The following is a 19,483-nucleotide window of genomic DNA, read 5'->3' as shown; positions in this document are numbered from 1 at the left end:
GGGGCAGTGTTGCTGTCACTACTCGATATACGTAGGTCTAGTGCAAGGGAGTCAAACATGCGGCCCGTGGGCCAGAACCGGCCCCACCAAGGGGTCCAATGTGGCCCACTCTGCTTCCTGTCTTCTTTTCCTTCCTTCCTTCCTTCCTTCCTTCCTTCCCTCTATTCCTACCATATGTCCTTGCTCCCTTTATTCCTTCCATCTTTCTTTCTTGTCTTTTTTTCCTTCCTTCCTTCTTCCCTTCCTCTCTTCCTTCCATCTGTCCTTGCTCCCTTTCTTCCTTCCATCTTTCTTTCCTGTCTTCTTTTCCTTCCTTCCTTCCTTCCTCTCTTCCTTTCCTTCTTTCTTTCCTGTCTTCTTTTCCTTCCTTCCTCTCTTCCTTTCCTTCCTTCCTTCCATCTTTTTACTGATCCGGCCCACAGTGAGTTTGACCCTCCTGCTCTAGTGAGACACGAAGAAGAAATAACAATGGCGGGAAACTTTTTAAGGAAACATATCGTTTTTGTCTTTTATGCAACAAGAGGAACATTATCAATATCTCCACCACAGTCGCCATGTTTGATTTTGACTCTGCACTGCCCCCTGGTGGATGTATTGGTTAACATCCATGCCAACGTAAAGGACGAATGGAAGTATGTGAGCAGTGACGGTAACATCATTTGAAAAGGACGGAAACATTTTTGTAGGTACGTTGGTCCTCTGAAATGAGGCCAACCAGGAAGTAACTTAGAGCTGCATTCTATCAAAAGGCCACCAGGGGGCGACCGTCTCTATACAAGTCAATGGAGAATTCACCAACTTCTCACTTGATTTCTAACCTCAGTAAACGTTTTCAAAATGTGTTTATGGTCTCAATCGCTAGTTTAAAGCCTTCTTCAATGCAGTATGATGTTCATTTGGGACATTTTGGCCTCCCTGATTTTATATGTGACGATAAAGCAGGGTATGCATTAGGGCGTGGCTACGTCCTGATTGACAGGTTGATTGACCAATGTCCTGGTGGATGTATTGGTGAACATCCATGCCTACGTGAAGGAAGCATGGAAGTATGTGAGCAGTGACGTTTGATTTTCGTACCTACGTTGAGCATAAATGGGCCTTTAGAGAATCCAAACTGCTGCTCGTCCTGCTTTCTGTAAAAACTAGAATCTAAATGACCTTTGACACAAGTTGGTGGCTGCTGTGCCATCGTTTTGTATTTTTTGTGCTTGTGTCAGTCAGACAGGACTTAGTGAACCCCTGAACATTTTGTAATATCTTCTAAATCAGAGGTGTCAAACTCATTTTCATTCAAGGGCCACATACAGCCAAATTTGATCTCATGTGGGCCGGATCATTAAAAAAGTTTGGAAGGGAGGAAGGAAACAAGGAAGGAAAGAAGGGAAAAGTGATAGGAATGAGAGAAAGGAGGGAAGGAAGGAAGGACAGACGGACGGAAGGACAGACGGAAGGAAGGAAGGAAGGAAGGAAGGAAGGAAGGAAGGAAGGAAGGAAGGAAGGAAGGAAAAGGGATTAGGAAGGAAAGGAAGAAAGAAGACAAGAAAGGAAAGAAGCACGGAAGGAAGGAAGGAAGAAAGGAAAAGAAGATGAAGGAAAGATGGATGGAAGGAAGGAAGGACGGAGGGAAGGTAGGACGGAAGGAAGGAAGGAAGGAAAAGGGATTAGGAAGGAAAGGAAGAAAGAAGACAAGAAAGGAAAGAAGCACGGAAGGAAGGAAGGAAGAAAGGAAAAGAAGATGAAGGAAAGATGGATGGAAGGAAGGAAGGACGGAGGGAAGGTAGGACGGAGGGAAGGAAAGAAGGAAGGAAGGAAGGAAGGAAGGAAGGAAGGAAGGAAGGAAGGAAGGAAAAGGGATTAGGAAGGAAAGGAAGAAAGAAGACAAGAAAGGAAAGAAGCACGGAAGGAAGGAAGGAAGAAAGGAAAAGAAGATGAAGGAAAGATGGAAGGAAGGAAGGAAGGAAGGAGGGAAGGTAGGACGGAGGGAAGGAAAGAAGACAAGGAAGGAAGGACGGAAGCATGGAAGGAAAGGAGGGAGGGAGGAAGGAAAGAAGGAAAGGAAGAAAGGAAAATAAAATTAAGGAAAGATGGAAGGATGGAAAGAAGGAAGGAAGGAAGGAAGGATGGAGGGAAGGAAACAAAGAAGGAAATAAGTAAGAAAGGAAAAGAAGACAGGAGGGAAAGTGGGCCGGATTGGATGCCTTGGCGGGCCGGTCCTGGTCCACGGGCCGCATGTTTGACACCCCTGTTCTAAATGCTTGTTGGGTTGTAACATCAAATCTTTCTGTTACAGTTTTAAGGACCAAACCATTTAACCCTCCTGTTGTGTTCCAGTCAAGGAAGGGAGGGAGGAAGGGAGTAAAGGAAAGAAGGCAGGGAGGAAGGAAGGAAGGAAGGAAGGAAGGAGGAAGAAGGGAGGAAGGAAGGAAGGAAAGGAGGAAGGAGGGAAGGAAGGAAGGAAGGAAAGGAGGGAGGGAGGGAGGGAAGGAAGGAAGGAAGGAAAGGAGGAAGGAGGGAAGGAAGGAAGGAAGGAAGGAAGGAAGGAAGGAAAGGAGGAAGGAGGGAAGGAAGGTAGGAAGGAAGGAAGGAAGGTAGGAAGGAAGGAGGGACGGAAGGTAGGCAGGAAGGAGGGACGGAAGGTAGGCAGGAAGGAAGGACGGAAGGAAGGAAGGAAAGGAGAGAGGGAGAGGAGGAAGGAAGGAAAGGAGGAAGGAGGGAAGGAAGGTAGGAAGGAAGGAGGGACGGAAGGTAGGCAGGAAGGAAGGAAGGAAGGAAGGAAGAGTCAAAACAGATGGGTCAATTTGACCCGGGAGCATAACAGGAGGGTTAAACTACATGAACTGGGAACTTTTTTTCTCCACATAAATGCATCAGGATCACATTGTGAAAGTACTTTTTTTTTTTTCTTTTTTTTTAGATAAAGGTTTTTTAAGTGCAATTGAATTAAAGTAGCATTGCTAAAAAAATTCAAACCCCCTCTGCCACCCTTTAGGATGGACTTTAAGAACTCCGACTTTATAACAAATCAGATCACCGTGAATGAACAGATGAGAGAGGACAGAAGTTAGCTTTGATGCAAATGTTTTTTAACCCTGCTGTTGTCCTCCCTCCATCTCTCTTGACTGTTCCTTCCTTCCTCCCTTCCTTCCTTCCTTCCTCTTTTCCTCCTTACTCATTTCCTTCCTTCCTCCCTCTTTCTTTAATTTTTCCTTTGTTCTTCCCCTCCTTCCATGCTTCTTTCCTCATTTCCTTCCATCCATCCTTCCTTGCTTTCTCTTTTCCTACCTCCTTCCCTCCTTACTCCTTTCTTTCTTTCCTTCCTCCCTCCCTCCTTACTCCTTCCTTCCTTCCTCTTTACCTCCTTACTCATTTCCTTCCTTCCTTCCTTCCTTCCTCCCTCCCTCCCTCCCTTCCTCCTGTCCTCCCTCCCTCCCTCCTTACTCCTTTCCTTCCTTCCTTCTTTCCTCCCTCTCTCCTTACTCCTTTCCTTCCTTCCTTCCTTCCTCCCTCTCTCCTTACTCCTTTCCTTCCTTCCTTCCTTCCTTTCTCTTTTCCTCCTTACTCATTTCCTTCCTTCCTTCCTTCCTTCCTTCCTCCTGTCCTTCATTCCTTCCTTCCTTCTGCCCTCCCTCCCTCCCTCCTTACTCCTTTCCTTTCCTTCCTTCCTTCCTCTCTTCCTTGACCTGAGGACAACAGGAGGGTTAACTGTTCTTCCTTCAGGTACTGTTGCTGACCACTGCCTCTAATTGAAAGTAACAGTCACTCACACCTAGGAGCTTTAAACTTCAGCCTCTGAAATTGGTTACTTCCTGTTTTACCGCCGTGGCTCCTCGCTTCAGTACGAGGGTTTCTCATCAGGTCTTCGGATCTCAGCCTGAAACCTGGATCAACCAGAATCCGTTTTGAATCAAAGGCCTGTACATGGTTTCATTTTGTAAACAACATTGCCCTTCAGAAGGTTCAACCCTTGTCCACTTCCTGTTTGTAACAGGAAACAGCTACTTATCAGTTTGCTTTGAGCTTTTTATTTGCATTAACTGCTAAACCCGACATGTGTTTAACCTTCCTGTCGTCCTCCCGGGTCAAATTGACCCCGTCTGTTTTGACTGTTTCTTCCGTCCTTCCTTCCTTCCTTTGTTCCATCTGTCCTTCCTTCCTTTCCTTCCCTCCTTCCTTCCTCCTTTCCTTCTGTCTGTCCCTTTTTCCTTCCTTCCTTTCCTTCCCTTCCTCCCTCCTGCCTTCTCTCTTTCTTTCCTCCCCCTACCTTCCTTCTTTCCTCTTTCCTTCTTTCTCCCTTCCTTCCTCCTTTCCTTCCTTCTTTCTCCCTTCTATCCTCCTCCCTCCCTCCATCCTTCCTTCTTCCTCCCTCCTTTCCTTCCATCCTCCCTCCTTTCCTTCCATCCTCCCTTCCTTCTTCCTCCCTTCCATCCTTCCTTCCCCCTCCCTTCCTTCCTTCTTCCTCCCTTCCATCCTTCCTTCCTCCCTCCTTTCCATCCCTTCCTCCCTCCCTCCCTCCCTTCCTTTGAGGACAACAGGAGGGTTAAGTGATTTCACAGTCCAACAAACCTCCTTCTCTAATTCTTTACTGTTGATTTTAAACAACACTTCTCTCTTCAGCTAACACTTCTCTCTTCAGCTGACACTTCTACCCCCAAAAAACGAACACTGGAAAATGTCTTCATAGCGTAATGAGGTTGTTCATGAGACCCTTCACACACCTACATGTTATGTATTCCAAGAAAAGTGGACGACTCTGGACGACATTTAGACTCTTTACGAGTAAATGAATCTTCTTCACCCAAAAGTCATTCATTACCTAACTACAGCTTATTATAATAGCTTATATCTGACATCTGTATTTATTCAACTGTACATCACAGGCCTGTTTGTGGTGAATTTACTGCATGCCATATGGTTGGGTCGCCATCGTAAAAGTTGTCCACCTTTACATCCTAACATCCGTTTTCCTAATTGATTTTTCAAACAGGTCCTTTCAGCTGTGATATAAACAGCGAGACTTTTGCGATGGCTGCTCTTGTATCGCATATGGATGGGTGACTGTTATCTTAGTCAGCCGTCCATATGCGAGTGGCTCAAAAACCTACATTTCGTAAACCATCTGGACCTAGGCTGAGTTGTGTGAGGGTCCTTCTGTTCTCGTGAGATTGGAGCCCGATGTATGAGACGACGTTTTCTCTTCAGACACCACTGACAGACGGCTTAGAGGACTGTTACCGAAGGTTTTGTGGGACATGCAATCTTTTGGAAACATGATGGGACCAACCTGAAAAATGTCACTCCAAGCTTAAACAAGAAATAATCCTTCTTACTACATGTGACCTCTTCAAACCCAGTGATCCAGTTAGCAGTGAATTGGTGATTTGGAGGATTAAAAGAAGTGTATTCATGGGCAAAACTGGGCTAAATTTAGTTAAAAAGTGACACATCTATCTAATAAATGGCCATAGTTTAATATATTTCATCCTGTAGTTATATCTTTCTTCACAGTGAAATACAAACCAAACCTAGATTCCTACAAAAAAACAAACAATTAGACACCTTTCAACACAATTTGGCCCAGTTTCGACTTTTAACGTCTTTTAACCTGCAAATCACTAAATATGATATTTATTGAGTCGTATGTCCCCATTTCCTGTCAGTGTCTGATTTTGCTCCCAAACCCAAATGATCACATCTCCCACGCAAACTCCGGCAACCAGTCTCTCTAAGCGTTCCCTGTTAAGTCTCTGTTGGGTCTCCAGGGTCCGAGGCTCAAGTTCATGCAGCAGACTGATGCTCAATTATCTCAAATGGCGCAATTATCATTACTCTGAAATCCTTTAACTTCTTGTACTGGCCGTGCAGGAGGGAACTAAATCTAGCTCTCCTTGGTCCCAGGATGGGAGATTAAAGTTCTCACCTCCAAGCTTTTAGAAAAGATGAAGATGATCCCAGTTCAGTGTTACTCCGTTGACTTCCCACGGCTCATTCATGCTACTAACTCCCGGACTGTGTCCTAAAGGGAGAGCCTTGGTCCCAGATTGCGCTTCACATTTTACAATCAAGTTTTGATGAACTCTTTCCTTTAAAAAGAGTCGCCTGACACTCCACGTCTCCTTTCCATGCTCCTCCTGACGTAAGGAGACCAGGGATGAGAACTGATCTCAGGCTGTGCCTTGGTCCCAGACTGCATTTTTAAGTTTAAGAGCCCCCCGTTGGCTTAGACAGTTGTTTCATATTCCAATACCTCTTTGCTGCCCATCATGCTACTCCTGTACTGTATCCTGGGGCTGATGGCTGAAGAGGTCTCCAGAAGAAGGATGGTCTTGCGCAGACGCCGATCGATAAAGTGGGCATCCCAGGCCGGATATCGCTTTCTGGGGAGGTCGATCCGGATCACGGGGCCCTCCTGTGCACGGGAGGAGGAGGAGGTCCTGTGAAGGAGGGCTGGAGAGGAGGAAGGGGAGGGGCGTACCTGGAAGACAGGCAGGCAGCTGTCCCTGTCCCTCTCCCTGTCCCGCTCCCCAGGAATGGGCTCCCCTGTGTCTTTAGTCCTGGGGAGAGTCCTAGGAGGGCTGGTAATGACCATGTCCGTTTGGGACCCTTGGGATGGGGTGAGACAAGCATCAATCACTCCCACCACGCCTCCTGAACCCACCACACCCTCGTCCACACATCCGCCCCACTGTGAGCCAAGAACGGGCCCGTCCGGGTGCAGCCAGCAGTAGTACACCAACATGAAGAAGGTTCCCAGGGCGAAGCTGCAGGCCACCAGGCAGACCACCACCAAGGCGTAGGAGTCGGAGGTGAGCTGGCCGCGGTAGGTGTACCAGGCGGCCGTCAGAGCCACGTTCTCAGCCAGCGTCACAGAGTAGTAGACGGTCATGCGGAAGCGGCTGGGGCCCTCCTTCACGTTGAACCAGCAGAAGATGTAGATGATGCCCACCACCATGTTGTAGATAATCTCCTCCCACTTGGACATGCAGAAGTCTGTCTCACCTTGGATGATCCAGAACGTCATGATACACCTGAAAGACAAGAAATAATACTAGTTACACTCCTGTGAATATTGGGATGACTGCTTGTAAGAATAATCTGATCATTTAGATTCAAAGTTGTGTAAAAATCAGCCTCTTTCTCTGCTCCCAAATGCTGTGGGAGTGCCCGAGAGCTTTCTGCTGCTAACTCGGCTGCTAGCTCGGTGGCTAACTCGGCTGCTAGCTCGGTGGCTAACTCGGCTGCTAGCTCGTCAGCTAACTCGGCAGCTAACTCAGCTAACTGGCTAACTGTAGACTGTAGTAGTAGTAGTGTGTGCTGAATGTATTTCTACCTCTACAGCAGCAGGGGCGGGTTTATGCTAATCACTAAATCCTGAACACAGAAATGTTGAAACACAGTTTGTGAAGCCTAGCTCCACAATTCAAATCTAAATGGTTGAAATGCTTTTTACACTTTTTTTAGAAATACATTTATGACCTATTTAATGTGTTTAGAAGAAAATGCCTTTAAAGTTGTGGGGAGACACTTATGCTGAGAAATGGCTTTATCTGTCAACTGCTTTGGTTACCTCGACTGTCCACATAATCATGACATTTACGGTGGATATTCATAATTCATCAAAGATTATTCCTAATGACTTCCCTCCAGTGCTGCCATCAGCTACAGTTTTCACTGGTACTTAAGAAATATCAAAATCTAATGAGCAGATTGACCTTATATTTGCTGATTCATGCTCTGCGGGGAAATAGCTTTTGGATTTTGGACACGTCCATATGCTTCCATAAAGCATCACCCTCACAACTAAATTATCCTCACATCTGCAAGCTTTCTAAATATAGCCATAGAAATGTTTTCGAGACTTGTCTTTGACCGAGTACTGTAGATTACTGGATTTGGTGACACGGGCTGTGTTCGAAACCGCATACTACATACTAAAGGACCAGATAGTAAACAAGAAGGAAGGAAGGAAGGAAGGAAGGAAAGGAGGGAGGGAGGAAGAAGGAAGGAAGGAAGGAAAGGAGGGAGGGAGGAAGGAAGAAGGAAGGGAAGAAGGAAGGAAGGAAGGAAAGGAGGGAGGGAGGAAGAAGGAGGGAAAGGAGGAAGGAAGAAGGAAGGGAAGAAGGAAGGAAGGAAGGGAAGAAGGAAGGAAGGTAGGAAGGAAGGAGAGAAGGAAAGGAGGCAAGGTAGGAAGGAAGGAAGGAAGGAAGGGACGAAGTAAGAAGGAAAGAAGGTAGGAAGGACGGAGAGAAGGAAAGTAGGAGGGAAGGTAGGAAGGTAGGAAGGAAGGAAGGAAGGAAGGGACGATGTAAGAAGGAAAGAAGGTAGGAAGGAAGGAGAGAAGGAAAGGAGGAAAGAAGAAGGAAGGGAAGAAGGAAGAGAAGAAGGAAGGAAAGTAGGAGGGAAGGTAGGAAGGAAGGAAGGAAGGAAAGGAGGGAGGAAGAAGTAAGGGAAGAAGGAAGGAAGGAAGGAAAGTAGGAGGGAAGAAGAAGGAAGGAAGGAAGGAAGGGAAGAAGGAGGGAAGGTAGGAAGGAAGGAAGGAAGGAAGGGACGAAGTAAGAAGGAAAGAAGGTAGGAAGGAAGGAGAGAAGGAAAGGAGGGAGGAAGGAAGGGAAGAAGGAAGAGAAGAAGGAAGGAAAGTAGGAGGGAAGGTAGGAAGGAAGGAAGGAAGGGACGAAGTAAGAAGGAAAGAAGGTAGGAAGGAAGGAGAGAAGGAAAGGAGGGAGGAAGGAAGGGAAGAAGGAAGAGAAGAAGGAAGGAAAGTAGGAGGGAAGATAGGAAGGAAGGAAGGAAGGGACGAAGTAAGAAGGAAGGAAAGGAGGAAGGAAGAAGTAAGGGAAGAAGGAAGGAAGGAAAGTAGGAGGGAAGGTAGGAAGGAAGGAAGGAAGGAAGGGACGAAGTAAGAAGGAAAGAAGGTAGGAAGGAAGGAGAGAAGGAAAGGAGGGAGGAAGGTAGGAAGGAAGGAGAGAAGGAAAGGAGGGAGGAAGGAAGGAAAGTAGGAGGGAAGAAGGAAGGAAGGAAAGAAGGTAGGAAGGAAGGAGAGAAGGAAAGGAGGTAGGAAGGAAAGAAGGAACAGTCAAAAGAGACGGGGTCAATTTGACCCGGGAGGACGACAGGAAGGTTAAAGGGACAGATTCAACAGATTGATGCTGAATCTTTGCTTCAGCCCCAAGTTGATATAAATAATCACAATGAATAAAGGGAGGGGGGAGGGTGGAGGGTGGAGGGGGGGGGGATTTATAAATTAGCCACTACTAAGTGTTCCTCCTTGGGGAAGTGCAGAGAAAGCTGTTTATTTAGGAAGTAAGAAGGAAGGAAAGGAGGGAAGGAGGAAGGAAGGAGGAAGGGAAGAAGGAGGGATGGAAGGAAAGTAGGAGGGAAGGTAGGAAGGAAGGAAGGAAGGAAGGAAGGGACGAAGTAAGAAGGAAGGAAAGGAGGAAGGAAGAAGGAAGGGAAGAAGGAAGGAAGGAAGGAAAGTAGGAGGGAAGAAGGAAGGAAGGAAGGAAAGTAGGAGGGAAGGTAGGAGGAAGAAGGAAGGAAGGAAGGAAAGTAGGAGGGAAGGTAGGAAGGAAGGAAGGAAGGGACGAAGTAAGAAGGAAAGAAGGTAGGAAGGGAGGAGAGAAGGAAAGAAGGAAGGAAGGAAGGAAGGAAAGTAGGAGGAAGAAGGAAGGAAGGAAGGAAAGTAGGAGGCAAGGTAGGAGGAAGAAGGAAGGAAGGAAGGAAAGTAGGAGGGAAGGTAAGAAGGTAGGAAGGAAGGAAGGAAGGGACGAAGTAAGAAGGAAAGAAGGTAGGAAGGAAGGAGAGAAGGAAAGTAGGAAGGAAGAAGGAAGGAAGAAGGAAGGAAGGAAAGTAGGAGGGAAGGTAGGAAGGAAGGAAGGAAGGGACAAAGTAAGAAGGAAAGAAGGTAGGAAGGAAAGAGAAGGAAAGTAGGAGGGAAGGTAGGAAGGAAGGAAGGAAGGAAGGAAGGGACGAAGTAAGAAGGAAGGAAAGGAGGGAGGGAGGAAGGAAGGAAGGAAAGGAGGGAGGGAGGAGGAAGGAAAGAAGGAAGGAAGGAAGGAAAGTAGGAGGGAAGGTAGGAAGGAAGGAAGGAAGGAAGGGACGAAGTAAGAAGGAAAGAAGGTAGGAAGGAAGGAGAGAAGGAAAGGAGGGAGGAAGGAAGGGAGGAAGTAAGAAGGAAGGAAAGGAGGGAGGGAGGAAGGAAGGAAGAAGGAAGGAAGGGACAAAGTAAGAAGGAAAGAAGGTAGGAAGGAAGGAGAGAAGGAAAGGAGGGAGGAAGGAAGGAAGGAACAGTCAAAAGAGATGGGGTCAATTTGACCCGGGAGGCCGACATGAGGGTTAAAGGGACAGATTCAGACGATCGCCTTGCTTCAGCCCCAAGTTTGATATAAATAATCACAATGAATAAAGGGGGGGGGGGGGGGGGGGATTTATAAATTAGCCACTACTAAGTGTTCCTCCTTGGGGAAGTGCAGAGAAAGCTGTTTATTTTAACCTCAGTGTGGTGATTTAGTTTGGTTAATGAGCGAGAATGAGCTGACTAAAAAGCTTGTTAACAAAAAATATATTTACAGTGTAGATAAAGTCTGTTTACCTTTAAGGCAGAGAGAGTAAAAACAATGTATAGACTAAAATAACCCCATTATCACTCATGACCCAGTAGGAGTGTGTGGCGGTGTGTGTAACTACAGAGACTCTTCCCTCTGCTTGTATTATCCAGGTGGGGAGTTCTGGTCCTCTGAAATGAAGCCAACCAGGAAGTAACTTAGAGCTGCATTCTATCAAAAGGCCACCAGGGGGCGACCGTCTCTATACAAGTCAATGGAGAATTCACCAACTTCTCACTTGATTTCTAACCTCAGTAAACGTTTTCAAAATGTGTTTATGGTCTCAATCGCTAGTTTAAAGCCTTCTTCAATGCAGTATGATGTTCATTTGGGACATTTTGGCCTCCCTGATTTTATATGTGACGATAAACATTAGATATGCATTAGGGCGGGGCTACGTCCTGATTGACAGGTTGATTGACCAATGTCCTCGAGATCCAGCCCTCGTAACCATAGCAACCTCCCCGCTCCGCCGTTGGTCCCGCCCATACGTCCGTCCATGACTCCGCCTCATGCCCATATAAGTAGAATCCATGTCACTCTGGTAAGAAATGCTTTACATTATGGGCTTAAAACTGCCTTCAAATGGAAAATAACAGGATTTTAAACATGCTATTCAAAACGTGATTAACTATGGAAATTCTGCGATTAATCTCGATTAAAAAAATTAAACGTTTGACAGCCCTAGGTGATGTATGTAACTACAGAGACTCTTTCATCTGCTTGTATTATCTTATTTTGCTGTGATTGGGACGTTTCTGGGTTTGAACTTTTGGGGGCGGTGGGTGTGTAGACCCTGACTCCTCCCTCCCTTCCTTCCTCCCTCCTTCCTTCCTTCCTCCCTCCCTTCCATCCTTCCTTTCTTCCTTCTTCCCTCCTTCCCTTCCTTCTTCCCTCCTCCCTCCCTCTCTCCCTTCCTTCCTCCCTCCCTTCCATCCTTCCTTCTTCCCTCCTTTCCTTCCTTCTTCCCTCCTCCCACCCTTCCTTCCTTTCTTCCTTCTTCCCTCCTTTCCTTCCTTCTTCCCTCCATCCTTCCATCCTTCCTTTCTTCCCTCCTTCCCTTCCTTCTTCCCTCCTCCCTCCCTCTCTCCCTTCCTTCCTCCCTCCCTTCCATCCTTCCTTCTTCACTCCTTCTTCCCTCCTCCCTTCCTTCTTCCCTCCTCCCTCCCTTCCATCCTTCTTCCCTCCTCCCTTCCTTCTTCCCTTCTCCCCACCCCCACCCTTCCTTCCTTTCTTCCTTCTTCCCTCCTTTCCTTCCTTCTTCCCTCCTTCCTTCCTTCTTCCCTCCTCCCCTCCTCCCTTCCTTCCAACATCCCTTCCATCCTTTCTTCCTTCCTTCCTCCCTCCTTTCCCTCCTCAACCTGACTGTTTTAAAACATGTAAAAGTGAGGCTATTAGCACGGGGTCACACCAGTGGCTGACGATGAAGATGCCGAAGTAGAGCTGGAAGACGGAGGCGAAGAGGGCGAAGGCCACGGTCCTCGCCCCGATGGTGAAGAAGTGCCACAGCATCTGAGCGATCACGGCCTTGTAGGACATCGGCAGCTTGTCATCACGAGAGTCCCGCAGAACCTTCTGGTAGGAGGCGATCATCCAGGCCAGCGAGACCAGAGAGGCCGAGGCTGAGAGACCTGAAGAGACACAGAGAGAGAGAGAGAGAGAGAGAGAGAGGGGAAGATGGGTCAGAAATAGATCAACATTTAGGCAATCATTCCTCCCTTCTTTCTTTCCTCTGTCCTTCTTTCCTTCCTTACTCCCTTCTTTCTTTCCTCTGTCCGTCTTTCCTTCCTTCCTCCCTTCTTTCTTTCCTCTGTCCTTTCCTTCCTTCCTCCCTTCTTTCTTTCCTCTGTCCTGCTTTCCTTCCTTTCTCCCTTCCTTCCTCCCTCCCTCCCTCCTCCCTTCCTTCTTTCCTTCCTCCCTTCCTTTCTCCCTGCCTCCCTCCCCCATTCCATCCTTCCTCCCTCCCTCCTCCCTTCCATCCTTCCTCCCTTCCCTCCTTTTTCCCTCCTTCCTCCCTTCCTTCCTCCCTCCCTCCCTTCCTTCCTCCGTCCTTTCCTTCCTCCCTCCTTTCTTTCCTCTGTCCTTCCTTCCTTCCTTCCTCCCTTCCTTCTTTCCTCCATCCTTCTTCTCTTCCTTCCATCCCTTTTCCCTTCCTTCTTCCTTCCTTCCTTCCTTCTTCCCTCCTCCCTTCTCCTTTCCATCCTTCCTCCCTTCCTTTCTTCCTTCTTCCCTCCTCCCTTCCATCCTTCCTCCCTTACTTCCTACTTCCCTTCCTTCCTTCCTTCTTCCTTCCCTCCTTCCTTCCTTCCTCCCTCCTTTCCTCCTCAACCTGACTGTTCAGATTGCGTTTGCATTCAAAAAAATCTGTTATGTTTCCGATTCAGCAGCACATTTGAAAGTGAGGCTGGGAGACCTAAAGAGACACACGAAGAAGGGAAGAAGGGTCAGAAATAGATAAACATTTAGGCCATGAAGGTGGTGAAGGGAGTAAATGGAAGACAAGCAGATTACAGGCAAAAAGGATAGAGAAAAGTACATTTACTGGTTTTAAATTTAAGATAAAATCATGGCTTAAATCTACTCAGAGAGATAACCTATACAGACCAGTATGAGATTCTGGCGGTATGATAACCATAAGAAGAAATATCACGGTATTGCAGTATTTCGATTCCAGCTCTAAAATGTTCCTAAAAGGAAGAAAAATAAAGACAGACATGTTCATTTAACCTGAATATACACTGTAATGACGATGTGAGGCAGGGGCGCTATAAGGGGGTGATGATTGTAAGGGCCCATGACTGAGAAGTGCCCTAAAAACATTACAACATGGGTTAACCCTAACTTACAATCATCAATAGACATTAATAAGGTATTTTATTTAAAATTTAACTAACAGTTTATTTATTTATTTTTTGGCAAAAATGACCCACCTAAAGCCTCTGTATTTGCCCATAAATCCCCCCTCTATTTACATGAATTGGCTCAGTCCTGTGTCCTATTTTCACAGCTCAACATCAGTAAATATTGTAGTTAGTATTGGACTATAAGAGAGTTGCAAGCCTTCACAGGTAGAGGTGTGATTACAGACATTGTGCATGATTGGTGTGACCTGTATGAGGTGGTGGGGCCCAATGTGATATTTTTTCATGGGGCCCAAAATCCCTGTCAGCTCCCCTGGTGTGAGGGGTCGTGATACTCTACGCTGCAGCTGCACCACCTGAGGGATTTCTGACCAGCACTTCCTGTCTCTGACCAGCACTTCCTGTCTTTGACCTGCACTTCCTGTCTTTGACCAGCACTTCCTGTCTTTGACCAGCACTTCCTGTCTTTGACCAGCACTTCCTCTCTTTGACCAGCACTTCCTGTCTTTGACCAGACAAGAAACAGCTCATACCTTAGGAACGGTATGACAGAAGATTTGGCGGTTTCGGTTATCGTGGCTTTTTCATATTGTGGTTATCATCCCATGCCTACTCATATTAACAAACATGCACACAAATAAACCCCCAAATGCAGTATTTCTGTCTAATTAACTGTGATAACTGTGAACATCCCAAATGTGGAGTCAGTAACATCGTGAGTGATATTTTTCTGTTACTCAGTTTCAAAAACAAAGACTGCTAAATTCAGTTTGGGTGTTTTCTGGTTTTACCCAACGGACCCCGACAAGCCGACAGAGAAACGTTCAGTAACAGTCTCATAAATACGAAGGAGGGGGAAGGGGGGGGGGGGTTGTGGAGATCCCAAAAACAAAACAACAACCCAAAAACTGTCGTGATAAATCTTTTAGTAGTGAAGTTTCAAACCCCTTTCAAAGTACTCTGCTTCAGATGCAGCACAACTTCCCTCCGTGCTGGCGTCTGCAGTTCTTCCTGCCTCTCATCAGTCTGTCAGTGAACTCACTTTTTGCTCCTCTCAGTGTTTCCTGTTTTATTTTGATACTCACCTTCTGATGCAAAAACTAGACTTCTGTAAACTTAAAGTTAGGCTCTAAAGCAGGGGTGTCAAACATGCGGCCCGGGGGCCAGATCCGACCCGCCAAGGGGTGCAATCCGGCCCACTTTCTTTCCTGTCTTCTTTTCCTTCAATATGTCCTTCCTACCTTCCTTCTTTCCTTCCTTCTTCCCTTCTTTCTTCATTTATTTCCTTCCTTCCTTCCTTCCCTCCTACCTTTTGTCTGTCCTTCTTTCCTTCCCTTCTTTTGCTTCCTTACTTTTCTCTGTCCTTCCCTTTCTTCCATCTTTTCTTCCATCCTTCCTTCCTGTCTCCTTCCTACCTTTTGTCTGTCCTTCTTTCCTTCCCTTCTTTTGCTTCCTTACTTTCTTCTGTCCTTTCCTTTCTTCCATCTTTCCTTGTTGTCTCCTTCCTTCCTTCCTTCCTTGCTTCCTTCTCTTTAATGATCTGGCCCACATGAGATCAAATTGGCCTGCATGTGGACCTTGAATGAAAATGAGTTTGACTCCTCTGCTCTAAAACCTTGTGAGTATATCTAGAAGAATCCCAATCAGCAGATCAAACCTGCAGCCAGACATTGATTCATGCCTGTTGTCACATTTCTTCCACATTGTCGAATCATCTACTTTTCAGCCTCAGTTTTAGTTTCACTGAGCTGTATGTATATGCTGCCTGGAGGCAAATCCAGTAACTAGACTCTACTCTCATGTTATTGATAGCTTCCTAGGAGGTTAAGGTCTTCTCACCGCATATCAAATTTAAAATTCTACATATTTGTCAGGATTTTGTGTTGGGGACCAAAGCGTTTGACGAGCTGAACGACAAAAATCAAACTATCGGAGAATTACTCATAACTCATGAACAACCAGCAGATGGCGATGTCTCAAACTGTCTCTGACTTTTGGAGAAGGGAGGAAAAAGGAAGGAAGAGAGGGAGGGAGGAAGGAAGGAAGGGAGGGAGGAACAAGGAAGGAAAGGAGGGAGGGAGGAAGGAAGGGAGGGAGGAACAAGGAAGGAAGGGAGTGAGGAAGGAAAGGAGGAAGGAAGAAAGAAGGAAGGAGGGGGGGGAGAAAGGAAAAGAGGAAGGGAGGAAGGAAGGAAAGAAGGACAGAGGAAAGAAGGAAGGGAGCAAAGTAGGGGGTAGGACAGAAAGAGAGAAGGAGGGAGGGAGGAAGGGAAGGAAAGGAAGGAAGGAAAGAAGGAGGGAGGAAGGACAGACTGAAGGGAGGAAGGGAGGAAAGAAGGAGGGAGGAAGGACAGACTGAAGGGAGGAAGGGAGGAAAGAAGGAGGGAGGAAGGACAGACTGAAGGGAGGAAGGGAGGAAAGAAGGTCAGGATTTTGTGTTGGGGACCAAAGCGTTTGACGAGCTGAACGACAAAAATCAAACTATTAGAGAATGACTCATGACTTGCTGTTTTTATGAACGGCCAGCAGAGGGCGATGTCTCAAAATGAGTGAATAGATAAGTAATGCTAATATAATCACCTTTTTAAAAAATGCTAACTAGTAACACAAGCTGCTGATTACCTGCAAAGTAAACCAAAGCAGACCATTACCTACAAACACACTAAATAATGTATGTTTCCCCCTTTTTTTATTCAAATGGACGAGAACCAGTGAAACGATCATTAGCCCACACACGTAGCAGCGAGGCCCCGCCGCTAGCCGCCCACAGCGCAGTTTAACACATTAAACATTCATGTGTGTTAATCATGCAGTCTTGTCTCAAATTACCCATGAATCACTGAGAAGGCATTAAAATTTGAGCAGAGAAAGAGCTGAACTTTGCATTTTAATGTAATTTTGATAATTCTGAACTTTTTTTCATTTTCATGAGGAGGCAAAAAGTTATTTGTGTTTGTGAAGGGAGGAAGAAGGAAGGAGGGGAGGGAGGAAGGAAGGAAGGAAAGAAGGAAGGAAGGAGGTAAAGGAGGAAGGAAGGGAGAAAGAATGAAGGAAGGGAGGTAGAAGGAAGGAAGGGAAGGAGGAAGGATGGATGGAAGGGAGGAAGAAGGAAAGGGGGAGGGAGGAAAGAATGAAGGAAGGGAGGGAGAAAGGAAAAGAGGAAGGGAGGAAGGAAGGAAAGAAGGACAGAGGAAAGAAGGGAGGGAGGAAGGAGGGACAGGAGGAAGGAAGGAAGAAGGACGGAAGGGAGGAAGAAGGTAGAACTGAGGAAAGAAGGAAGGAGGGAGGGAGAAAGGAAAAGAGGAAGGGAGGAAGGAAGGAATGAGCAGAGAAAGAGCTGAACTTTGCATTTTAATGTAATTTTGATAATTCTGAACTTTTTTTTTTCTTTTTGATGAAAGAAGGAAGAACAAGAATATTCATTTTCATGTGGAAGCATAAAGTTATTTGTGTTATTTCTGTTGTCCTCGAGTCAAGGAAGGAAGGAAGGAATGGAGGAAGAAGGAAGGAGGGGAGGGAGGAAGAAGGAAGGTGGGGAGGGAGGAAGGAAGGAAGGAAGGAAGGACGGAAGAATGTAGGAGGGAGGAAGAAGGAAGGAAAGGAAGAGGGGGAAGGAAGGAAGGGAGGAAGGAATGGAGGCAGAAGGAAGGAAAGGAGGAAGAAGGAAGGAAGGGAGGAAGGAAGGAAGGGAGGAAGGAATGGAGGCAGAAGGAAGGAAAGGAGGAAGAACGAAGGAAGGGAGGAAGGAAGGAAGGGAGGAAGGAATGGAGGCAGAAGGAAGGAAAGGAGGAAGGAAGAATGAGCAGAGAAAGAGCTGAACTTTGCATTTTAATGTAATTTTGATAATTCTGAACTTTTTTCTTTCTTTTTGATGAAAGAAGGGAGGAGGGGAGGGAGGAAGGAAGGAAGAAGGAAGGAAGGGAGGAAATAAGGGAGAACAAGAATATTATTTTCACGTGGAGGCATAAAGTTATGTGTGATCTTTAAACATCTGAAAGTCAGAAAACTAAAGTGTCTCTCTTCTTCTTCTGTTTGGTATTGATGTGACTTTTAGTTTGAGTCAGCAGTCCTTCAGCAGCAGCTTCACTTCATCAGTAAACTCTCTCACAGATCCACTCCGCTCATAAAATCCTTCTTTAAACTCTTTAAACTCTTTAAACTCTTTAAACTCTTTAAACTCTTTAAACTCTTTAAACTCACTTTTACTGGACGACAATTCAATAACTTCATTTTTCTATCAATCCTCAAACTCAATTTTACATTTCAGTTTGACTTTCTTTAGTTTTAACCCTCCTGTTGTCCTCGAGTCAAAGGAAAGGAGGAAAGGAAGAGGGATGGAAGGAGGGAGGAAGGAAGGAAAGAAAGGAAGGGAGGAAAGGAGGGAGGAAGGAAGGAAAGGAGGAAAGGAAGGAGGAAGGAAAGATGGAAGGGAGGAAAGGAGGAAGACAGGAAGGGATGGAGGGAGGAAGAAGGATGGAAGGGAGGAAAGAAGGGAGGAAGGGAGGAAGAAGAAAGGAAAGGAAGGGAGGAAAGGAGGGAGGAAGGAAGGAAAGGAGGGAAGGAGGAAGGAAGGAAGGAAGGAAGGGAGGAAGAAGGAAGGAAAGGAAGGGAGGAAGGAAGAAGGATGGAGGAAGGGAGGAAAGGAGGGAGGGAGGAAGGAAAGGAGGGAAGAAGGATAGAAGGGAGGAAAGAAGGAAGGAAGGAAGGGAGAAGGAAGGAAAGGAAGGGAGGAAATAAGGAAGGTAGGAGGGAGGGAGGGAAGGAGGGAGGGAGGAAGGAAGGGAGGAAAGGAGGAAGAAAGGAAGTGATGGAGGGAGGAAGAAGGAAGAAAGGAAGTGATGGAGGGAGGAAGAAGTATGGAAAGGAGAGAGGAAGGGAGAAAGGAAAAGAGGAAGGGAGGAAGGGAGGAAAGAAGGACAGAGGAAAGAAGGTAGGGAGGAAAGAAGGACAGAGGAAAGAAAGAGAGAAGGCCTTCCCTTCCTTCTTTCCTTCCTTCCTCCCTCCTTCCTCCTTTCCTTCCTTCCTTCTTGCCTTCCTCCCTTCCTTCTCTCCTTTCTCCCTTCCTTCCTTCCTTCCTTCCTTCCTTCCTTCCTCCTTTCCTCCCACCTTTCCTTCCTTCCTTCTTTCCTTCCTCCCTCCCTCCTTACTCCCTTCCTTCCTTCCTTCTCTCCTTCTCTTTCTCTTTGGCTGCTCAGCTTCAGCTTGTAAAGGTTTAACATGATTCCTTACTCCATGCCTTCCTTCCTCCCTCCCTCCCTCCCTCCCTCCTTACTCATTTCCTTCCTTCCTTCCTTCCTTCCTCCTTTCCTCCCTCCCTCCTTACTCCCTTCCTCCCTTCCTTCTTTCCTTCCTCCCTTACTCCCTTCCTTCCTCCCTTCCTTCTCTCCTTCTCCTTCTCTTTGGCTGCTCAGCTTCAGCTTGTAAAGGTTTATCATGATTCATCACAAAGAGAATATTTTACCCGGTGATGAATTATAAATGTTAACTTGTGAGTATCAGACACTTCCTTCTTTCCTTCCTTCCTTCTTTCCTTCCTTCCTTCCTTCCCCTCCCTTCCTTCCTTCCTTCCCTTCCTCCCTCCCTCCTTACTCCTTTCCTCCCTTCCTTCTTGCCTTACTCCTTTCCTTCCTTCCTCCCTCCCTTCCTTCCTTCCCTCCTTACTCATTTCCTTCCTTCCTCCCTTCCTTCCTCCTTCCCTCCCTCCCTCCTTACTCCTTTCCTTCCCTCCTTACTCCCTCCTCTCCTCCCTCCCTTCCTTCTCTCCTTACTTCCTCCCTCCCTCCTTACTCCTTTCCCTCCTTCCTCCTTTCCTTCCTCCCTCTTTTCCTTTCTCCCTTCCTCCTTCCTCCCACCTTTCCTTCCTTCCTTCTTTCCTTCCTTCCTCCCTCCTTACTCCCTTCCTTCCTTCCTTCTCTCCTTCTCCTTCTCTTAGGCTGCTCAGCTTCAGCTTGTAAAGGTTTAACATGATTCCTTACTCCATGCCTTCCTTCCTCCCTCCCTCCCTCCCTCCCTCCCTTTCCTTCCT

The 19,483-nt window shown here is 46.6% G+C and overlaps 1 protein-coding gene across 1 annotated transcript in view; it reads right to left on the bottom strand.

The window, feature by feature from the left end:
* Window positions 1-6,217: 6,217 nt before the first annotated feature.
* LOC128357734 (XK-related protein 7-like) overlaps window positions 6,218-19,483 on the bottom strand; it is a 24,838-nt gene continuing 11,572 nt past the window's right edge. Inside the window, exons 5-6 of the mRNA XM_053318104.1 lie at window positions 12,010-12,229; window positions 6,218-7,025 (exon numbers count right to left, since the gene is read on the bottom strand). Of these exons, the coding sequence (XP_053174079.1) occupies window positions 6,218-7,025; window positions 12,010-12,229 (1,028 nt within the window). The remainder of the gene's footprint in view (window positions 7,026-12,009; window positions 12,230-19,483) is intronic.

This window comes from Scomber japonicus, chromosome 4, assembly GCF_027409825.1.
Source record: "Scomber japonicus isolate fScoJap1 chromosome 4, fScoJap1.pri, whole genome shotgun sequence".
Classification (NCBI taxonomy): Eukaryota; Metazoa; Chordata; class Actinopteri; order Scombriformes; family Scombridae; genus Scomber; species Scomber japonicus.
Note: the sequence above shows the minus strand (reverse complement) of the source record. Positions and strands in the feature narration are given on the sequence as shown.